The sequence below is a fragment of the Hevea brasiliensis genome, chromosome 5 (genome assembly GCF_030052815.1).
Source record: "Hevea brasiliensis isolate MT/VB/25A 57/8 chromosome 5, ASM3005281v1, whole genome shotgun sequence".
NCBI lineage: Eukaryota > Viridiplantae > Streptophyta > Magnoliopsida > Malpighiales > Euphorbiaceae > Hevea > Hevea brasiliensis.
In genome coordinates, this window is record NC_079497.1 from 98860332 (window position 1) to 98883521 (window position 23190).

Here is a 23190-nt window from a genome sequence, read left to right on the forward strand (position 1 = left end):
GTGATAATTGCAACATTTAAAGGTATAAATGCAAACTGGAAAAGGGATAACATGGCTCCGAGATGTTTCCGGGCCATTTTTCGGAAAAATTGGAAGTCGAACACGCATTGCCGGCCACGGACATGCGTTTCTTTAAAAAAAAAAAATAGTTTGGTTAAAAATGCAAACTCTTGCCTGAGTCGCGGCATCACAACACACCAAAGACACAGAATGAGGAGGAGGAGGAGGAGGAGGACTTACCTAGCAGTGTAGCAACAATAGATGGCGACGACAGCGCAGGTGAAGGATATATGCTCTGCCTCTCGTGGTCTTGCCTTTAACCTTCTCCATTCCATGTGACACTGCTATTGTGATGAATCTAGTTTCTTGATGCTCTGCTATTGAATTTGGTTGTTTCTTGATTATTTTATATTAGAATGGGTTTTGATTGTTTTGTCCTTTTGAATCTTTTTTGGACGTTTGGTTTATAATTATATTGGAAGAAATTATATATATTTTTGCTTAGAATTAATGACTTCTTTCTTGCTTATCATTTAATTCATTATTTTCCCTTTTATTAATTTTTTCTTTTTTTAATTTCTCTTTAAAATAAATTTACAAAAAAAATTTCATGAATTAATCACAATTTTGTCACATTTAATCACAATTTTCTCTCTAAATATATATGTCATAATTAATTTTTTTTTAATCAAATTTAAAGAATTATCATAAATAAATTAAAAAAACGGTTAAAAATTATTGAATATATATATATTCTTATATTTTTTATATCTATGCATTTTCCTATATTTTTTTAAAATATCATTTCTCGGTATCTATTTCAACATTTCCATTTCCGTTCTAAGACACTCCGGCCTTTTTCTCTAGTTCTACTTACTGTTCTTATAATCATGTACCGAGGAGTGCTAATAATTTAGCATACCATTTTGAGAAGGAAGCTTTGCTTTCGTTCGCTGAGCAAATATGGATGGAGGACATACCTCCCCGCCCTGCTCTTTTAGCAGCTGCTGATGTTCTATGGAGGACTTGTTCTGAGTTTAATGAAATCTCTTTATTCTCCCAAAAAAAAAAAAAAAGTTTAATTTGTTCTTCTACATGGTTATGTACTGAAGCAATTAAGCACATTATTTATGTTAATCAACAAAGATGACGCTGAAATAAATTACAGTAGAGTTTTCTCCAAGCTTAACTTAATTTTCCTATATATAACACACACACACATATATATATATGCTTCCCAATTTTGGAGCATCAACAGCAATGATACAGGAATATTTATATATTAATACAAGCCAATTTTCGTACAAACCCCCATAATATCCCTTCAAAGCCCCAATGTCAAATCTAGGGCGAGGCCTAATGAATAAGAAGAGGATGATTCATCTTCAACTGGAGCAGGCAAGTTCAGGTCCAACCCACAACCTTCCTCTTCCTTGCTTGCAACTCCTCCTTGATTCATTGATGAAGATACGGCTTCCTCCCCTTTCTCCCAATGGCACCTCTTGTGCCCACCCAGTGCCTGCCCGCTAGAGAACACCCTCAAACAGATACTGCATTTGTGCCCTAACACCATCAACATCTTATTATCAATACTATTATCCTCCACATTCTCCTTCAGACCACGCCAGCCGCCGCCACCACTTCCAGTGTGATCCTCAACCATCTCACAATTCATTGCAAAGCAGCCTTTCACGTTCTTGTGACTTGCCCTGTGACCCCCTAATGCCTGGTGCGATCCAAACACCTTCTTGCAACTCAAGCATTCAAAACGACCATTCAAGTCTTCATGAACATGAAAACTACTACGTCTGGCACCATCACCACTGTCACTACCACCACCGCCGCGGCATTCCATCTCGGCCAATGTTGTTGCACCATCACTATCATTCAACAATAACAAACACGCAGCCGCTTCATAATCCGCTGAAGTCATTGCAGCTTCCTCTACATTACCCATCTCTGGAATTGGAGAAACAGGTCTGCGATAATTAGGCGGTGGATTAATCCCACGCCATAGGCGCTCAGGATGGCATCTCATATGGCCATAGAGTGCTTTCCAGGACCAAAACTTTTTACCACACTCGCTACAAGGCATAGTGATCTTAGGAGCAGAAGGGTCAGGTTTTTTGCCCTGATATTTTGGCTTGGTGACAACAGAAACACTAGTAGTAGTAGGAACTAAACTGGGTTCAATCTTTATCAACTTGGTTCGCTTCTTTCTCAGTTTCTCATGATGGTAGCATGGGATCGCAGCAGGGATCGAAGAAGATGATGGGAAATTGAAATCCAAGGCAGAATCAGTGTTGTCGTTGGTCATCTTGGCAAAGGAAATTAGAGGATAGAAATTATTAAGGTCGGAGAAGAACCGAAAAACTGTAACAATGGAGGATAGGTTACCCTATATAGTGCAGTTTAGGCAGTTAGTGGACAACGTGAGAAACTGAGAAGAGATTGAATCGAATAGAAGCGGTTTTCTTTCTCTGAAGCAAAGATATGATACGGTGCCTTCTAGGTTATCATGCTTCTAATGATGACTCAGCCGATTGATGCCGTTTGATGTTGTGGGTTTGAATCTGAGACGTTTATAAAAAATACTTGACGTTGGATTTGCCCTTTCTGCGATTTTGCTGGAATAAATTTTGGCAAGATTTTGGTTGCTTTTTTGCTATTTTATTAGATTTTTTTTGCTTCATTTCTGCATCAATACACTGCTTAGGTTTATGGTAATGGACTCTTACCCTATATTTTTCTTTTTTCTTTATCTTTTTACTTTTTCTTTATCTTTTTACTTTATCATATCTGATTCATTATAAATTCAACACATATTATACATAATAAAATTCACCTACCTGAATCCCACCGATATAATATGTGAATCTCATCGTATATAATGTCTTGAATTCATTATGTATCATGTCTAACCAAGAATTTTCTGATTAGATTATAGTTCTTTTTTTCTTGAGTAGGAAATTTTCTATTGAGAAGTAAATAATGCTCTCCTACTTGAGTAATCAAGTTCACATTAGATTTGTGGATGGTTGTTTTATTCTTGCAAAAATGTCATAATTGTTGGAATATTGACATTAGATATAATTAATTTCTTATCAGACTTCAGTTTGAATGCATGTCTAAAAATTCTGCAACTGTTTCCAATTTCAATCTTGTTGGATGAAGTCAAATGACTTACGTGAAGAGGGAGATTTTGATCTTCTCTTGTTATGTGATAACCATGCAACTGATCATCTGCTCATTTGCAACATGTTTATATGCATAATCAACAAGAAGAAACATGCCTTAAAGTAACCCAGAAAAGGAATTGAAAAGAGAAGGCTATATTATTGCTCACTACCTCTACTCTATCTGTTCTGTTATAACACTGGCTATGGCCTCAGAACTCTCCCCTCTACAAAGTACAGCCAGGCCACTACACAGAACCTCTTACTAAGATCTACAGTACCTGTACATAAATAGAACCTCCAACATGCTGCAAATGAAAATGCTCTCAAATCTTCACCCCTATCCTTTGTGCAACCTGCTTCAGCAAAAATCAAATAGGACATACTTTTGTAAGTACATGCAATACCAATTTGAATATAATTACATGATTTTCTTTTTTTTTTTTTTAGTATAATGGTATAATTCCAAGATAATTCAATATGTTCAAGGTCAGTTATTGATTTGAAGTAACATGATAATGAATCAATAAATTTATTGACACCAATCACAAAACTGCTAATGAATTGATGGCAAAATAAGAGAGTGAGTATGATGTATTGCAAATTCATCTGAAGTTGACTAGTTGCTGACACTAGCTAACAACAAAAGGCTGAGATCCCAGAAAAAGGCACTCTTGGCATGTCAGATCCTTATCCTCATCAAAGATGTAAAATAGTAAGTTAGACCAATATGGCATGAAATTCAAAAAAGTTCATCTCCAATTTGCATATTATTTACCATTTTCTTAAACTTGAAACTATGTTCTGAGTTTCTGACCCCCATTCAATCATTAGATTTGATAAACTGCAAACAGGAAGCAATTCTCTTTTCCCTAGATGTTTGATATTGTATCTTCCTTGCTTTCAATTTCAACTCATTTTTATTGAATATTGAAGGCCTACCTCCTTAAAGGAGTGGACATCGCTTCCCCATAGCCAAGCATCACAGCCTGCATCTCTTGCACCCCATATATCATTCCTACGATCATCACCTACATGCACAGCATCCTCAGGTTTTACTCCCAATAACTCACAGGCCTTTAGGAATATTGTTGGATTTGGCTTCTCAGCAGCAACCTGTTTAGAGAGAGAACAGTAAACTGTCAATAATGAATTCATCAAGAAAGCTTTAGAAGTTCTCCAACTAAAATTGTTTTTGGTACAAAAGAACCCAAATTCCCCTTACGATCTTAGCTAGACCTTAACTCATTGCCAAAATGACCATGATAAATGCAGGGCCATTTCTTTTCAGCGTACTTGACTTCGTTGTAAAAAGAATTTGAAAGGTGATCAGAATGTCACCAAAAGCTATGCAATTTATGTAAGTACTTTAAGAATGAGTTCCTTTAAGGAATCTGATTTTAACTTCATGTTTCAACTTTCAAGAAATCATCCCATCATTTTTTTTCTCTCAATGTAAATCAATCTATACGAATGAATCATGCAGATAACGAAGAATCTCATACAAATTAAGCAAATACACAAATAAGATAAGGATGAACCGAACTTCTTTTGTTTCTAATTGTCTAAAAGCAAGAAAATTTTTTTTACTAACGAGAGAACCGTATAAAGGCTGTGAAAGTTTCAAGTACAACATACAAAACATAAAGAGCATAATTTTCCCACATATATTCTCCATTTAGAGTCTTCCAACGAGAGAGGAAGGGGGTAAGAGAAGTACTGATTCTTACTTCAGCTGAAACTGCCACAGCATCAAACCAATGATCACAATTTAAGGCCCGCAGAAGAGGTCTAAGTCGAGTGTCAAAATTAGACACAACAGCCAACTTTACACCTGCCTTTCTAATAGCCTGGAATACTTTCTCAGCATCAGGATCACAAAGGTGCCAAGCCTTGAGATTAAAAAAATAAGCAAAAAATTACCAAAGGCAATTAAAATAGTTCAAAATATCCAGAATCCCAATTAATCAAGCCTACCTTTTCAGTAGTATAGTAGTTATAAAGTTCTTCAAAGTACTGAGAATCTGAGCAGCCAGTAGAAGAACTGACTATGAATTGCCAGAAAGGTCTTCCATCATTTACATATCTGCAATATTTATTAAAAAAATAAAAAGAATAAAAAAAAAAAGAATCAAGTTATTGAGAATTAAGTGAGAATTGAAAACAAAATGCATTTCAACAACCTTTACAACAGTAGCACATTTGGGAAAATGACTTGTTATGGGATGTAATATACAATTACATTAAACGTGACCAAAATTAAAGTTATCGCTATTACAGATATGAGCTTTGCATATACAGTAAATCTCATGCAATGTTTCTCCTCCTTTTCATTTCTCCTGAGCTTTTTCAGATTCAAAATAAGCATTATCTTTCTTTACTCCAACAACCATCATTCAATCTGCTGAAAAAGTTAGAAAACCACGGGTATTAAATGCTACAGATGAGGACATCATCAAGCCTCTAAAGCAGGATGTGGGACCTTCTTCCCAATCTTTTTCCTCTTCCCCAAACTATTTGACAGAGAAAGAAAAAAGTAAAAAGGTTGGTTAACCTCTACTAGTCAATCAAGTATGAATGTTTGTTAGCCCAGTGTGAGACCCATAAAACTACTAGCTAAGCTTAGAAGATCGTAAAATCTAATTTAATTAAAAGGAAACCCATGAATCCCTTTGCTAATATGTTTAATGGTTTTGCCTTGTTGCTCAAACAAAAAGAACAGCTGTAAAGAAACTCAAAGTAATGGGCACAACAAGCACTAAAACAAGGAAATGGAAAAAATAAATAAATAAATATATAAAGAAAAGGAGAAAGGAACAGACCTGAGCCGAGATCTACCCCAAGGTTGCTCATATGCCCTTCTATATCTGTTCAGTATCTCATCCTCTGAGTATTCCACTCCATACTTCTGCCCTATCTTTCTATATATCTTCAACAACAAAACAGTTTAACATCAGATGTATACTTGACTATATATGTGAATGAATCTGTTAAATACAACCAAAATCATTTACACAAAAGAGAAATGGGAACGAAGAATAAGTCCCTCACCAAATATAGGATACATGGAAAATTTTATGGATTACAGAAAGAAACAATTCAGGAGTCTGATAAACAGAACCCAAATTTCACACAAAGAAAAATCAACAAAAAAGCTAATTACAGAGATAAAATAAAAGCAATATATACACATAACAATCAGGTCTCTGTTGCAATAATAGAAGAAAAAACAACTAAAATGAAACTAAAAGCTGTCCAAGACACCACCTAAACAATAAGAGAAATGTTAGTAGAATAAATGAAATGATCAACTCCCCAAACCCAAAATATATACATATATATATTTGAACAAAAAAATCCCAATCTACCTGCAGAACCATCTACAAAGAGACATTACAGCACAGAAAACAAAAATCTCCAATACATCAAGCAAATATTCTTTCAAAACTCCAAAATTACATGTACAGAACACAAACATCCATGGAAACCCAGAAAGACAATCCACAAGTATAAATGGGTACCTGGGCCATGGGCTGCGAAGGAACAACAAGAGTACCAACGGCATCAACAAGCAAAGCCTTATGAGTAATTTCACCATACAAAGACCTTCTATAATCCTCATAATCTTTCACTCCTAATATCTCCAACCCAACTCCTCTGGACCCAACCACATCCACATCCGCCTCAGTTGCCACCACAGCCGCAGCAGACGAATACCTGGCCAGTCCAGCAGAGCATGCTGCGGATCTTGTGGAATTCAGGATTCTGTTACTGTTATTGTTAACAAAAACAGAAAGAAACCTTATTAGTTTTGTTCTTGCTGCCATTATTGTCATTTTGGTTTCTACATTTGGCGAATCCTCTGCGACTCTTGGATGTAGTTCTTATTCTTCTGTGATGAAAGTGGCAAAGAGACCGCGACTGGAAGAGCGATGGTTGCCAAGAACTTCAAATTTTAAGGACCTACATTTCCAAGCGTGTCTTGTCCATTCTTGTTACCATGATATCCTCCGGAATTCACTATATTACATTTTTATCCTTTCCTCACTCTCGCGTCTTATCTTCTTGGATTTGGAATTCCCCAGATTAGGACAAGATAATAACCTGAATTTAATAAATGAAGGTGAATTACTAAAAGCTCCTTATTTATTTATAAATAAATAAAAAGCTAAAACCTCCTTATCTTATATAATAAAATTAAGACTTGGGTGGTCCTTATTTTAAAAGAGTGAAATTTCACTCTTTTTTTTTTCCTTTCATTGAAATATAATATATTTTAATTCTAAAATTTTACTTTAAATAATATTTTAATTTTCAAATTTTTAAAAAGCTTATTATTATTATAAACCCCACCTTATATAAGGGGATAATTTTTATAGTTAACTTAATTTATTATAAAAAAAATTTAAATTTTAATTTTATTTCATAAAAAAATTTTCTAATATATATAATAATTTTTCATATTAAAAAATCTTCTAAGCTACAATATGGCATTTATAAATATAAATTTAATACTTTCTAATGAAAAATAAATCCTTCTCTTTTATAAGAAATAGTTGGTATTAGTATTTTTGTAATAGGTCTAAATAATAATTAAAATAACTTTTTTTTTAAGTGTGAAAGAAAAGGAAGTAAAAAGATAATTTATTATTTTTTTTAACTTGGAACTTGCTATAATAAATTTGAGGATTTTTTGTGAAATAAATTTAAAATTTAAATATTTTTTAGTAACAAAATTAAAGTTAAGGAAAAAAAATGAAAATATGATAAAAATCAGAGAATAATTATAAAAATTACCCCATATACGAAAAGTAATTTTATAATAATTAAAATGAATATTTACATTTAAATTTATACTTTTATTATACACACTTGAATCAATTTTACACAAATTTCAAAACTTTCTTTTAAAAGAATTATCATAAAATAATTCAAATAAATTTTCACACAATCATATTATTCACACATGTTAAATTTTATGTCAACCAAAGATAAATAAATATGTTGTGTGGTATAATAGTTTAATTTTTAATTATATTTAGTACAATATATTATTTTTAGAATTTCTTAAATGACATATCTTTACTTTAATCGTTGAATTGATTATTAGTTTGGTATGTATTATTTATATGGACATTGGAAAATTTTCAATAATTAAATTTAAAAATATGAGATAATATAAACAATACTTAATTTATATGTGTATGAAAATTACTCATGATTTAATATATTTGAGAATATCTAAATAGTTTTAATTTAATATTTTTAATTTGGGTATTTATTTTGTTAATAATTTAATACTCAAGATGAGTGAAAATTTTGTTGTTAAAGATCTTCATATATTTTCAATGTGTGGAAATACCTGAATTGATTAAATTAATTTGATTTCATCAAGTGTAGAATTTGATGACTAATATCATCTCATAATATAATTAATATATTATTTATTAAAATTTTTTTATTCACGTTCAGATAAAGAAAAAATTTTAATAATTATTATTAATATGGAAATATATATCATAGCCTTTTTAAGTTTTGTTTATCAAACAGTACAATATTTTAAAAAATATATATATTATTATAATAAATTATTTATTTTTAAAGAAAAATAGTAAAAATTCTGAATTTTATCAATTTTTAGAAAATAATCTCTTTTTTTTTTTCAATTCATCTTTCAAACTTTCAAAATTACCATAATTATACTCTCCAATTAAATTCTAATGAAATTATCAATAAAGTGCGATGATGTGTACGCCGAACCTAACCGCTGAAGTTGACGTGAAAAATTAATAAAATAAATATAGTGAAAGACGTGGTTTTTCTCCCTATCCTTTCTCTCTTTCCCATTCACTCTTTCCTCTTTCACCCTCTCTCTCCTATTTTGAGCTTTGGATCCCAACTTTCAAAATTCACCAAATGACAATCACTTCCAATGTAATATAGTATTTAAATATTATTTTAACATTATCTAACTAATTTATAATTTTTATAAAATTTTTATTTATATATTTTTAATATCATTTCTAAAAATATTTTATAAATTATTTAATAGTTTAATTTTAATTGAAATGATTAGTTTTAAATATTAATATTAAATCAATTAAAAATATATATTATTATAATATTATTATTAATTTTAATTCTAAGATTTAATTTAATTGTTATTAATTTAATTATTATTATTATTATTATTATTATTATGTTTTCTTTATTATTTAATTATACACATATTTATATTTTGGGACCTAATTGAAAAAGAATTTTGAACTTATTTGAATAAATTTGAAAAGTTCAGGGATTAAAAGTGTAATTAAAAGTAAAAAAAAAAAACACTTTTTGAAAACTCATCGTGCAAGAGCCCCTCCCCCACCCCCGATCTTCTCTCCTCTCCCATCCCTCTCCCTTTCTTTCCCCCTCTGATGAGACAAGCGCTAGGCCGATGATACTCTGGCTGGCTTCCAAGTAGTTAGGCGAGGATGAAGGGGGCAGTTAACGGTGAGGATGGCGACTGGTTTGGGTGGGAGCACATGAGGCTCGTGCGATGGAAGCTGCGTCTTCCCCAGTTGTTTTCGGCCATTTTTTGTGACAGGAAGTCCTGCAATCGGTGGTAGCGAGTCTTTGGTGGCTCAGGCATCCCTTTGGGACCTCTGTCGCCGGCATTAATAGAGTTTTCCTGATGAGTCGAATTGAGAGAAAGTAGAGGCAGCTAGCTTCTCGACGAGTTTCTGGCCAATTCGACCATCGGATCGACTATCCGAGACAACTGATAGACTCAGCGCATTGAAATCTTAGAGATGGGACCGACCCAGCTCTGATCGGACACCGTTTGAGAAAGGCGATCATTGAATGGTCCAAATCGCTTGGTAAGATTTTTGACCTTTTTCGATGTATGTAAATTAAATATAATTATATGATAATTATTAATAATTTATGGGCTTCGTTTAGATACAATCGGATTGATGTTAGCTCACTAGTGCCTGAGACTGAGTTTTCGATCGAATCCGACCGCCCGATGACTCGTCCTAAAACATTGTCAATATTACAATCGATCCCAGCATTTTCAGACGTTCTAGACGCATTCCAAGTAGTAGAATTTACAAAAGTAGTCCCAAACTTAAGTGTAAATTTTTACCTTGGCTAAACTAGCTGATAAATCTGTAAAATATTTTATGCTCAGTAAAATTAAGTAAAATAATTTTAATTAATATAAGGATGATGTAGAAAACCTCCAAGAATATTTTTATAATTTTTGAAGTACTGAAAATAAATATTTAGACTATAGAGAAGTTAGGGACTCGAATTGGAATTTGGAGGATTGGACCTAGATTAAGATTCTTGTAGGCCCTAAATGGGTATTACAATTATTGTTGTGGGCCTGAAGCCCTGTTGGTTACTGTGGTTGCTTTTTTCTTGCAGGGGGTTAAGTCCAGTTGTAGGGAATACTCTGTTGAAATTTCGATAAGACCTTAGGATTTATTTTGATTCTATAGCTTGAATTAATTATATAATTTTGTCAGTCTTTTGATAGAGGTCAGTGTGTATGTTTAGGTGATCAGTGTCGGCCATCTTTTCCTTCCAGCCGGACCAACTGCAGTTCAATCGACCAGTCTGTGAGTTGGATATTGATTATTTTTATAATTTTAATATTAATTATATATCTAACATGCTCATGTATTTTTATAAATAATTTATTATGCACATAACTAGTAAATATTTGGGGCATTTTGGTTGCTGCATATTTATTTATTATTATTTATTTGTGATTATCGCCATGAGGATAATTTAGAGTTATGTGTGTGTGTTGGTGTGAGTATAGTGTGGATGTGGACTTGGGTAGGATGGGTAGTCGCTGCTGGAGCTTGACTCGCTAGGACCCAATCCTTATTTGTGGATATTTCGGGGTGAGCAACGCTTTGAGTTGATCTTGCTAATCCGCACTTGGATTATTAAGCAAAAGTCGGGTTTGAGTTGACCTCGCTGGCAGGTATTGAATTAAGAAAGCTGTATAGGGGATCAACTCCCATATATATATTGATGTGATATACTAGGTATGTGAGTAGCTCCAAATTTAACTTCTTATGCGAATATTGGATGAATTATTTATTTATGTGTTAGATGTGCATTTCATGGTAGAATTGCACTAGTCTTAGATAGTTATAGAAATTACATCTATAATCAATATCTAAACTTTCTGAGTCGAATGCTCATTCCTATTCAAATATTTTTCCCAGGTTGTAGGAAGAGCGACTTTATTTCTTTAAGTCTAACCTGCATTTTTCCTCCGCAGGTTGTGCTTCTTAGTTTAATAGTTTCTTATATCTATTTATTTGTTTGTTTGTTTAATAACTAGAACTCTGCTATAACATTGGGTTATGTATTTATGATATATATTTTAAATGAAAAACTATTATGATATCAAATAGTTTGTATATGATGGTATCAGGGTTGAGCTAGGCTCCCCTAGCTTTGGTTTTTTTTATAGTTATCCGGTTAGGTTAGTCCAAATAAAAATATAATATTTTATTTTATTTACATATTGGGCCTTAATTTTGCCTCTGGTTAGGGATTTGGGAATAGTGAGGCTTACTATGGGCCTCGGAGGCTTTATGCCGGCCCAGGTCCTAGTGCCGGTCGGCCCATAGAATCAGGTCATGACAAGTCAATTCGATTCGAACTTTAAAATCGAAATACCAAAATTATATAGGATGAAAATCAAATCAAATCAAACTGAATGATAAAAGAATCGAATCAGTTCTATTTATCAATTTTATGCAGATGCAAAATAAACATTTTTATTTCATTCTTACCCTCTCCCTCCCAAACTAGAACCCAGTGCTTAACTAGTACCAATTCCAGCCAACAAAATCAATTCCATATTCTCACAAGAAAATCATTCAATCATTGAAAGAATAGAATCAACCACACCACAATATCAAGAACAAAAAAATTAAGAAAAAATTACCAACACATTAAAATAGAAGAAAAATTACAACACATTCAAAACCAATTCCAGGTTTCATTCACCATTCAATACCTCAGTGAGGGATTGAGTGCATGCACGGCAACCATCTAGGTGCAACAAGGTTAGTGGCTGCACACTGCAAGCTCAGGTCGTCACGTATCTTGATGATTGCTGACATTGATCAATGATCATTGAAATTTTTAGATCTAAACTCATTTTAGGTCTCTTATACCATTTTAGACTTTAAATAACTAAATCATTCTTCATTAACTTATATCTTTAGATCTAAACTCAAATTTCATAACTTTTATACTAAACTCCAAAACAAACTTAAACAAAATGTAAACCACTTCTTTTTATGAAATACTATCCTAAAACATTTAAACAACTAAGAAAAAGAAGAATGAAGCTTACCTCTCTTAGCTAGGGTTTTTAAAGAAAGGAGTTGTAGGAGCGGAAGCATGTTGATTAGTTCATTGGAGCATTGAATTTAAAAATTTTCTTCTAGGGTTTTATGCATCATGCCACATCTCTTATGTGCCTAATTAATTCAATGCTCAATTGCATATTAAAACACTTTTAATATGTATTAGGATCTATGTTTGTCATTCAAGATTGTGAATTAACAAATTAATTCAATTAAACCCTAGTTTAAAAGAGGAGTTTGAACAGTAACCTCTTTGATGCACTATGGAAGCAATTGGCACCTTTAGGAAGCACCTAGTGTTAGTAGTATGCCCTAAAGCATATCATTTAGTATGTATCTTGTACATGTTTTATTAATAAAAAGGCATTTTCACTTTTCCGTTTACATAATATATTTATGTGTAATAGAAAAGGTCTATTGATATTTTGTTAGAAATTCTATTCTTAAGTTGTTAAGAATATGAGTGACAGTATTTCTAGTACAAAGTATCATAAATTAGTTCACAATCGAGGATACTTCACAATAAGGACTCATCCAGAAATATTGTAATCATATTTGTTTCCAAGTTATTTATATGAGATGTAAATAAGATGGAATGATGAGTCTCATGCTATATAACAAACATGATAGGCACTTATGCATGATAAGTAGGCCGAACCAGTAACATTTATGACAAGCATGTGGAGTTTACTCTTGTCAATGCATTGTCATAAATCATATCAGTGCATATAATCTTTAGACCTGAGATAGCATAATTATCTTGTATATAGGTGGTTTGAGTTTGATATTGCTTTCATACTTGTACTGTGTATAGGTATATGGGCATGTGTTGGCTCCTACTAGTTATATATGGAGGTAGTTGTTGATCAAGATGGAATCTATTACCCTAAGTAAATAAGGATAAAATCCTATGTTCATTTAATTGTTCTTGATGTTTCAAGTTCCTGGCCAGGACAGACAGATTTAATCAGAAAAGAGTTTCTAATGAGAAAATCTTTTTAATCAAGAATTAGAATTAAAAGAGAACATAATATTCATAGCAAATTGGGGTTTGATATAAACTATGACTCCAGCTCGAATTGGGATTTTGTAACAGAGAGATTCTAGTGCATGGTAACACATGATAAAAGGTTCATTTAAGGTATTCCTTATTACTGATTGGGTGGCCATGGCATGCTATGCTAGGTGTTAACCATGGTCTATGAGATGCTTAAAATGACTTAGAGAAATCATTTATGATAAGAAAGAGTTCTGATGATATTAAGAGTTAATATAATATCTCATTGCCAATTAGTGATGAACCTAGCGAGTAACACATACACAAGTAATCACCAAGTTAAATATGATTTAATTAATTAGTTAAAGAGTTTAATTGATTAATTAAATAGGTTTGGTTTGTAATTAGATTGCAAAGTCCCTAGCATGACTTGAAACCAAATCTAAATTATTGGATGTATAGTATAAGTTAAATTTATATTTAAAGTGTTTAAATATGAATTTAATTATGAGAAATTAATTAATAGAGATTAATTAATTAATTTATATTTGATATAAATTGATTGGAAGATGAGAAATAATTATTTTGGGTTGAGAACTCAAAATTACAACACAAGGGTAATTTGGTCATTTCATAGGGTGACATGTGGCACCATGAGATGGTGACACATGGCACTATATAAGCTTGCCATTTATCTTCCAATCATGTAAGATGATCAAAGTCAAGATTAAATCTAGCTTTGACACTTGGCTTAATGTGATTAGGTCAATTAAAATTAAGGTGCAATTAGAAGATGACATGTGGCAAGAGTTTTAAGTGATGACCTAATTATATAATGTGATGTTATGAAAGAATGAAATAACAATCTGATTTTTCTCTCAAAAGTGCCGCTTCCTAAGAGGCTCTCTTCCTCTCTTCTTCTTCATCTCTCATCAATTCAAAGAGAGTTGCCCATATTCTCTTGAATTAAAATTGCTAGAAATTATTTCTAGTATCCAATAGACATCTACAACCTCCCTAAAGGCAAATCCCTATTTTCTAATTGGTTGGCAAGGCTTGAGAACCTATTCAAGGGGCTGTCATTGGTGATCTTGGTGTGGACAAACTAGAGGGACAACATTTGGGGTCCTAGGTACTCTCCAAAGGTACCAAACACATCTACAGTACATCAAAAGGTTAGTGCACATGTTCTTGAATTAATCTAGGGTTCTAATGAATTAATTTGTTAATTTTAAAATCTTAAATGGCAAATGTAGATTCAAATACATATTAAAAGTGTTTTAATATGCAGTTGAACATTGAAATCAATTAGGTACATAATGAATCTTTCATGATGTATGAGACCCTAGAAGAAAATTTTTGAATTCAATGTTCTAATCTGATAATTTTCATGCTTCCTCTCCTTCAATTGGTGTCAGAGCCACTATATTTGCCATTTAGATTGTTTAATATGAAATTTAATTGTGTGATTTGATCAAAAATTTGATTGATCATTGTTGGTTGGATGTCCATGTGTGGCGGCACACATGGTAGAGTCACCATAGGTGGCGGATTCAAGAGCACCTCAATGGTGCGCATGGTATGGACTTCAATTGTGCTATTATTATATGCTTTGATGCCCATAATTATGCCTATGTCTAATTAAATTGTTTAATTAGAATTATAATCACACAATTAAGTTTGTTTGAATGTGATTCAAATCTGAATTTTTAAAATTATTTGAATGTGATTCAAATCTGAATTTTTAAATTTGTTCGAATGTGATTCAAATCAGAATTTTTAAATTTGTTTGAATGAGATTCAAATCTAGATTTTTAAGTTAAATATGAGATATTCAATTTAATTTTAGTATATATGTTTTAGTTAATTGTTAAATAGTGATATGCATGATGGATGATTATGGACAATAAAAGACTAATGTGATTGGATTTATTTCTTTTATGTTTCTTTGGATTGTAAATTAATTTATTTATTTTAGTGGCATGTATTATAAAGGTTGTAATATTTTTGGGTTGTAATTTCATTTATTTGGTTCTTGTAAATTCACCTTGGTATGCCAAGGATTACAATGTAATGGATTGCAAAAAGATCAAGGAGGTCAAGAACATTGGTGGGACCAGTGGGAAGAATTCAAGATCAAGTGTTGATTATGTACTCCTTCAGCAACTCTTGTAATATGAATGAATAACATGCACCTAGGAATGCCCTGATTCAATTCTTGGTGGCTCATAATTGAATTCCTTAGAAAGTCCATAATAGTAATTAGGCCGACCACAAAATCTTCCAAACAAATGATTAAGTTAGAAATGGTATAATTAAAGGTAATTATATCATGGGCCCTCCATTGAGGTAATTATTTTAAGAAATTTTAAATACTTGCATATAATGCATTTAATTTAAGAGATTTTCTTAAGAATAATTGTTAAGCATGGATGTTGTAAATATGTAAATGGTTTGGTGGCCAATAATGGATGTGCCTGAGAACATTAAAATTATTTGCATGTTTACTGGCTCAATGGGATCAACTTAACTAATGCAAGATAAGTCAATAATGGATGTGCCTGAGATTTTGAGCATTAGGGGCTAGGTAAAAGGATTGAACTTCACATAAAATGTGATGGGCAAGGAGTTGCTTACTTACAGTTTATTGTAATTCCAATAATGGATGTGCCTGAGGATGATCAATAAGACTATAAGAATTCAATCACCCACTAGAAATTCATCCAACTAGGATTTCTGTTTTCTACTTTGGAAGTATAGGATTCGCTAAGTTAGTAGGAGGACCAATTTGATTAAAAGACCATAATCATTTTGGTTAAATACATGATACATTTACTAATTAATCTGGTTATTTTTTACAGTTAATTTTCTGATAATAATGAGCACACCACAATCACCACCATCCAATATCCTTGCGAGCATACTTAATCACAATAGGTTGACAGGACCTAATCTTTCTGATTGGCTAAGAAATTTGAAACTTATCCTAAACCTTGAACATATAAGATATGTTCTAGACTCACAGGTTCCTGGTCCCTTACCTCCAGAGGCCACTCAAGAGAAACATGAAACTTTGGACAAGTGGAAGGAGTATGATATGAGAGCCAAGTGTTATATGCTTGCTTCTATGAGTAATGAGTTACAGAAGCAACATGAGAACATGCAATATGGAAGTGAGATCCTCCTTCACCTACAAGAGTTGTATGGTGAACATAGCAGGAATGCCAGGTATGAGATATCTAGGCAGCTATTTCACATGAGGATGTCTGAGGGACAGAATGTTGGGGATCATGTCCACAAGATGATTCGGCTGATTGAGCAGCTGGAACATCTTGACTTTCATATGGATTTTAACCTACAGACGGATTTGATCCTTCAGTCCCTTCCTGGGTCATTTGGGAATTTTATGACAAATTTCTATATGACTAAGCAGGAATACACCTTGGCTGGTTTACTTAACATGCTGGTTATTGCCCAAAGGAATATACCGAGCAATAAAGGAAAAGAGGTAGCTTTGATTGCATCTTCTTCTGCTGGAAAGTCCAACAAGAAGAAGGGCAATAAGAAAAAGAAACCTCAAATTCCTGGTCCTTCCAAGAAGATAGCTAAAAAGAAAGGGAAGACCAAAGCTAATGGAGGCAAAGAAAAGTGTTTTCACTGCCAGCAAGATGGGCACTGGAAAAGGAACTACCCAGGATATCTTGCTTCTCTGAAGGATAAAAATGATACACCTTCGGAAGGTATGTCCATATCTTATTATTTATATTCTGATGATACTCATAGTTCATCTATAGCTTGGGTTTTAGATACTGGTACCAGTTCTCACATTTCTTATGATTTGCAGGAACTAGCAAACAGTAGCAGCTTGCGTTCTCGAGATGTTAGACTCTGGATTGGTGATGGCTCAACTGTTGAAGCTTTAGCCATAGGATCTAAATCTTTTTACATGTCTGGACATGTTTTATGTTTGAATAATATCTTATATGTACCTGATGCTTTTAAGAACATCATTTCTATATCTAGTTTGACTAGAAATGGCTATGAATTTCAGTTCATAGATGATGTTTGTAATATTTATTTTGGAAATAAATATGTTGGCTCGGATTATATGCATGATGGTCTTTATTATTTGGATAATAATGATAAACACAAAATGAATGCAAGTAGTCTAAAAGAATGCAATGCCATGGTAAAAATCAACTCAAGTTCAAAATATATTTGGCACTTAAAATTAGGTCATGTTGCAGAAGATACGATTGCAAAACTAGAGAAAATGGGGATTCTATCATCGTTGGGTTCTGAACCTACTCCAACTTGTGAATCCTGCCTTCAGGGCAAAATAACTAGATCACCCTTTGTTGGACAAGGGCTAAGAGCTGAAAATATTTTGGAGCTAATACATAGTAATGTATGTGGTCTATTTAAAGAAATGGCTAGAGGCGGTTTTCATTACTTTATTACCTTTACTGATGATAAATTAAGGTTTGGATATTTGTATTTGATGAAATACAAACATGAATCCTTTCAAAAGTTCAAAGAATTTAAATCTGAAGTAGAAAATCAAACAGGAAAAAGTAATAAAGCTCTTTGATCAGATCGAGGAGGTGAATACTTGAGTACTGAATTTGATGAATACTTGAAAGAGCATGGCATTGTTTCCCAGCTAACTCCTCCAGGGACACCACAGCTGAATGGTGTATCTGAACGGAGAAATCATACCCTATTGGATATGGTATGTATTATGATGAGCTACACTGATATGCCAATCTCCTTTTGGGGATTTGCATTAGAATCAGCTTTGCATATTCTGAATAGGATTCGATCAAAATTAGTATCTTCCACACCTTATGAGATATGGCATGGAAGAAAACCAAGTCTTAAGCATGTTAAGATTTGGGGTTGTCCAGCTTATATCCAAAAGCTGAACACTGATAAATTAGAAACCAGATCAGAAAAGGGTCGATTTGTTGGATATCCAAAAGAGAGTTTTGGATATTATTTTTATTTGCCTACATCACAAAAGGTTATAGTAAGTAGAGATGCCATATTTCTTGAACAACAGTTTGTTCAAGAAGGAGACAAAGGAAGGCAAATGAGTTAGAATTGGAGAATTCTGACCAACCAACAGATCAGATGGATATAGATCCATCTAGTCAACCTACACCAGTTGATGAAACATCTACAGCTATTCCTCGCAGATCAACCAGGATATTTCACCCACCAGTGAGATATGGTTTTCTTCATGACGAAGAACAAGAGTTGTTTACTCATGAAGAAGTAGATCATGGAGATGATCCACTTACCTTTGAAGAAGCTATATCAGATATAAACTCTTCAAAATGGATTGATGCTATGAAATCTAAGATTGATTTCATGTATAAGAATCAAGTTTGGGATCTTGTTGACCCACCTGAAGGTATTGTACCTGTAGGGAACAAATGGGTTTTCAAGAAGAAAATTGGTTCTGATGGAAAGGTAGAGACCTATAAAGTAAGGCTAGTAGCAAAAGGGTTTCGCCAAAGGCAAGGAATCGACTATGAGGAGACTTTCTCGCCTGTTGCCATGCATAAATCAATTAGGATTCTATTAGCAATAGCTTCATACTATGATTATGAGATTTGGCAGATGGATGTCAAAATAGCTTTTCTCAATGGATACATTGAAGAAAACATTTTTATGGAACAGCCTAGGGGTTTTGAATCCTAAGTTGGTTCCAAGGTATGCAAGCTAAAGCGATCCATTTATGGGTTGAAACAAGCTTCGAGGAGTTGGAATATCCATTTTGATGAAGCCATTAAGTCATTTGGTTTCATCAAAAATGAAGATGAGCCATGTGTATATAAAAAGGTTAGTGATAGTGCTGTCACTTTCCTTGTCTTATATGTGGATGACATTTTGTTGATGAGTAATGACACTGGTATGTTGACAGCTGTAAAGGTATGGTTATCAAATACATTCTCCATGAAAGACTTAGGGGAGGCAACCTATATTCTTGGGATTCGCATCTATAGAGATAGAGCGAAAAGAATAATTGGTTTATCCCAAAGTCTATAATTGGAAAAGGTGTTAAAGAGGTTTAACATGCTTGATTCCAAGAGAGGATTCTACCAGTGAGACATGGTATCCACCTTTTCTAAAGAGATGTCTTCAAAGACACCTGAAGAAAGAGATAAAATGGCCAGAATTCCATATGCTTCGGCTATTGGAAGTTTGATATATGCAATATTGTGTACTAGGCCGGATATCGCATATGCTGTTAGTTTGACTAGCAGGTTTCAATCCAATCCAGGTTTGGAACACTGGATAGCTGTCAAGAATATCCTTAAGTGCTTGAGAAGAACTAAAGATTTATTCTTAATATATGGAGGTAGTGACTTGCAATTGGATGGTTATACTAATTCTGATTTCCAATCAGATATCGATGATAAAAAGTCTACCTCTAGGTATGTGTTCATTTATAATGGAGGTACAATAAGTTGGAAGAGTTCTAAACAGAGTATGACTACAGATTCCACTACTGAGGCTGAGTATATTGCTGCATTAGATGCTGCAAAGGAAGCTGTTTGGATAAAGAAGTTCATGATAGAACTTGCAGTAGTTCCTTCCATTGAGTCAACAGTTCCACTCTACTGTGACAAGAATGGAGCAGTCATACAGGCTAAGGAACCCCAGTCTCACCAGAGATCCAAACACATAGAAAGGCGCTACCACATTATCAGAGAGATAGTTAGGCGAGGCGATGTAGCCATGCAGAAAATAGCATCAGCTGAAAATCCAGCTGATCCATTCACTAAGCCTATGTCACAAGCTCAGTTAGACCGACAACTTGAGAAGATGGGTCTAAGGTATTGTAATGAATGGCTCTAGTGCTAGTGGGAGATTGTTAGTAGTATGCCCTAGAGCATATCATTTAGTATATATCTTGTACATGTTTTATTAATAAAAAGGCATTTTAACTTTTTCGTTTACATAATATATTTATGTGTAATAGAAAAGGTCCATTGATATTTTGTTAAAAATTATATTCTTAAGTTATTAAGAATATGAGTGACAGTATTTCTCGTACAAAGTGTCATAAATTAGTTCACAATCGAGGATACTTCACAATAAGGACATGACTTATCCAGAAAGATTGTAATCATGTTTGTTCCCAAGTTATTTATATGAGATGTAAATAAGATGGAATGGTAAGTCTCATACCATATAACAAACATGATAGGCACTTATGCATGATAAGCACTTATGCATGATATGTAGGCCGAACTAGTGACACTTATGACAAGCACGTAGAGTTTACTCTTGTCAATGCATTGTCATAAATCATATCAGTGCATATAATCTTTAGACCTGAGATAACACAGTTATCTTGTATATAGGTGGTTTGAGTTTGATACTGCTTTCATACTTGTATTGTGTATAGGTATATGGACATGTGTTGGCTCCTACTAGTTATATATGGAGGTAGGTGTTAATCAAGATTGAATCTGTTACCCTAAGTAAATAGGGATAAAATCCTATGTTCATTTAATTGTTCTTGATGTTTCAAGTTCCTGGCCAGGACAGACAGATTTAATCAAAAAAGAGTTTCAGATGAGAAAATCTTTTTAATCAAGAATTAGAATTAAAAGAGAACATAATATTCATAGCAAATTGGGGTTTGACATAAACCATGACTCCAGCTCGAATTGGGATTTTGTAACAGAGAGATTCTAGTGCATGGTAACATATGATAAAAGGTTCATTTAAGGTATTTCTTATTACTGATTGGGTGGCAATGGCATGCTATGCTAGGTGTTAACCATGGTCTATGAGATGCCTAAAATGACTTAGAGAAATCATTTATGGTAAGAAAGAGTTCTGATGATATTAAGAGTTAATATAATATCTCATTGCCAATTAGTGATGAGCCTAGTGAGTAACACATACACAAGTAATCACCAAGTTAAATGTGATTTAATTAATTAGTTAAAGAGTTTAATTGATTAATTAAATAGGTTTGGTTTGTAATTAGATTGCAAAGTCTCTAGCATTACTTAAAACCAAATCTAGGTTATTGAATGTATAGTTTAAGTTAAATTTATATTTAAGGTGTTTAAATATGAATTTAGTTGTGAGAAATTAATTAATAGAGATTAATTAATTAATTTATATTTGATATAAATTGATTAGAAGAGGAAAAATAATTATTTTGGGTTGAGAACTCAAAATTACAACACAAGGGTAATTTGGTCATTTCACAGGGTGACATGTGGCACCATGAGATGGTGATACATGGCACCATATAAGCTTTCCATTTGTCTTCCAATCATGTAAGATGATCAAAGTCAAGATTAAACCTAGCTTTGATACTTGGCTTAATGTGATTAGGTCAATTAAAATTAAAGTGCAATCAGAAGATGACATGTGGCAAGGGTTTTAAGTGATGACCTAATTATATAACGTGATGTTATGAAAGAATGAAATAACAATCTGATTTTTCTCTCAAAGGTGCCGCCACCCAAGAGGCTTTCTTCCTCTCTTCTTCTTCATCTCTCATCAATTCAAAGAGAGTTGCCCATATTCTCTTGAATTAAAATTACTAGAAATTATTTCTAGTGTCCAATATACATCTACAACCTCCCTAAAGGCAAATCCCTATTTTCTAATTGGTTGGCAAGGCTTGAGAAGCTGTTCAAGGGGCTGCCATTGGTGATCTTGGTGTGGACAAACTAGAAGGACAATATTTAGGGTCCTAGGTACCTCCCAAAGGTACCAAACACATCTACAGTGCTTCAAAAGGTTAGTGTATATGTTCTTGAATTAATCTAGGGTTCTAATGAATTAATTTATTAATTCTAAAATCTTAAATGGCAAATGTAGATCTAAATACATATTAAAAGTGTTTTAATATGCAATTGAACATTGAAATCAATTAGGCACATAATGAATCTTGCATGATGCATGAGATCCTACAAGAAAATTTTTGAATTCAATGTTCTACTCTGATAATTTTCATGCTTCCGCTCCTTCACCTAAGACCCCAAGTGTTGTCCCTCTAGCTTATTCACACCAAGATCACCAATGGGTAGCTCCCAAATTGGCTTCTCAAGCCTTGCCAACCAATTATAATTTGGGTTTTTGCCTTTAATGAGGTTGTATGTATGTATAGGACACTAGAAATAATTTCTAGCAATTTTAATTCAAAGGAATTTGGGTTATTCTCTTTGAATTGATGAGAAAACCAGAAGAGGAGAGGGAGAGAAAAGGTACGGCCACACTTGAGACAAGAGAGAGTGTTATTTGTTTTTTCTTTTCCTTTCCCTTTTACAATTAGGTCAAGAAATCACTTAAACCCTTTGCCACATATTACCACCACAATGCATTTTATTTTTTAATTGACTTAATCACATTAAGCCAAGTGTTAAAGCTAGACTTAATATTGACTTTGATCACCTTGCATGATAGGAAGATAAATGACAAACTTATATGATGCCATGTGTCACCATCTCATAGTGTCACAAGTCACCATGTGAAATGACCAAATTACCCTTATGTTGTAATTTTGAGTTCTCAACACAAAATCATTATTTCTCCTCTTCTAATTAATTTATATCAAATATAAATTAATTAATTAATCTCCATTAATTAA

At 33.1% G+C, this 23190-nt stretch overlaps 2 protein-coding genes across 2 annotated transcripts; both read right to left on the reverse strand.

Annotated features, from left to right (window-relative positions):
• Nucleotides 1–1052: 1052 nt before the first annotated feature.
• Nucleotides 1053–2761, reverse strand: LOC110658275 (zinc finger protein ZAT3). The gene has a single exon (XM_021815820.2). The coding sequence runs from the start codon at nt 2315–2317 to the stop codon at nt 1325–1327; it is 993 nt and encodes a 330-aa protein (XP_021671512.2). The 5' UTR covers nt 2318–2761; the 3' UTR covers nt 1053–1324.
• A 555-nt stretch (nt 2762–3316) lies between these two features.
• On the reverse strand, nt 3317–7231 carry LOC110658276 (uncharacterized). Its single transcript, XM_021815821.2, has 6 exons — nt 6698–7231; nt 5999–6105; nt 5154–5262; nt 4907–5068; nt 4119–4292; nt 3317–3532 (listed from the first exon to the last, which is right to left on the reverse strand). The coding sequence occupies exons 1-6, from the start codon at nt 7010–7012 to the stop codon at nt 3503–3505; spliced, it is 897 nt and encodes a 298-aa protein (XP_021671513.2). The 5' UTR covers nt 7013–7231; the 3' UTR covers nt 3317–3502.
• Between the last annotated feature and the right edge of the window lie 15959 nt (nt 7232–23190).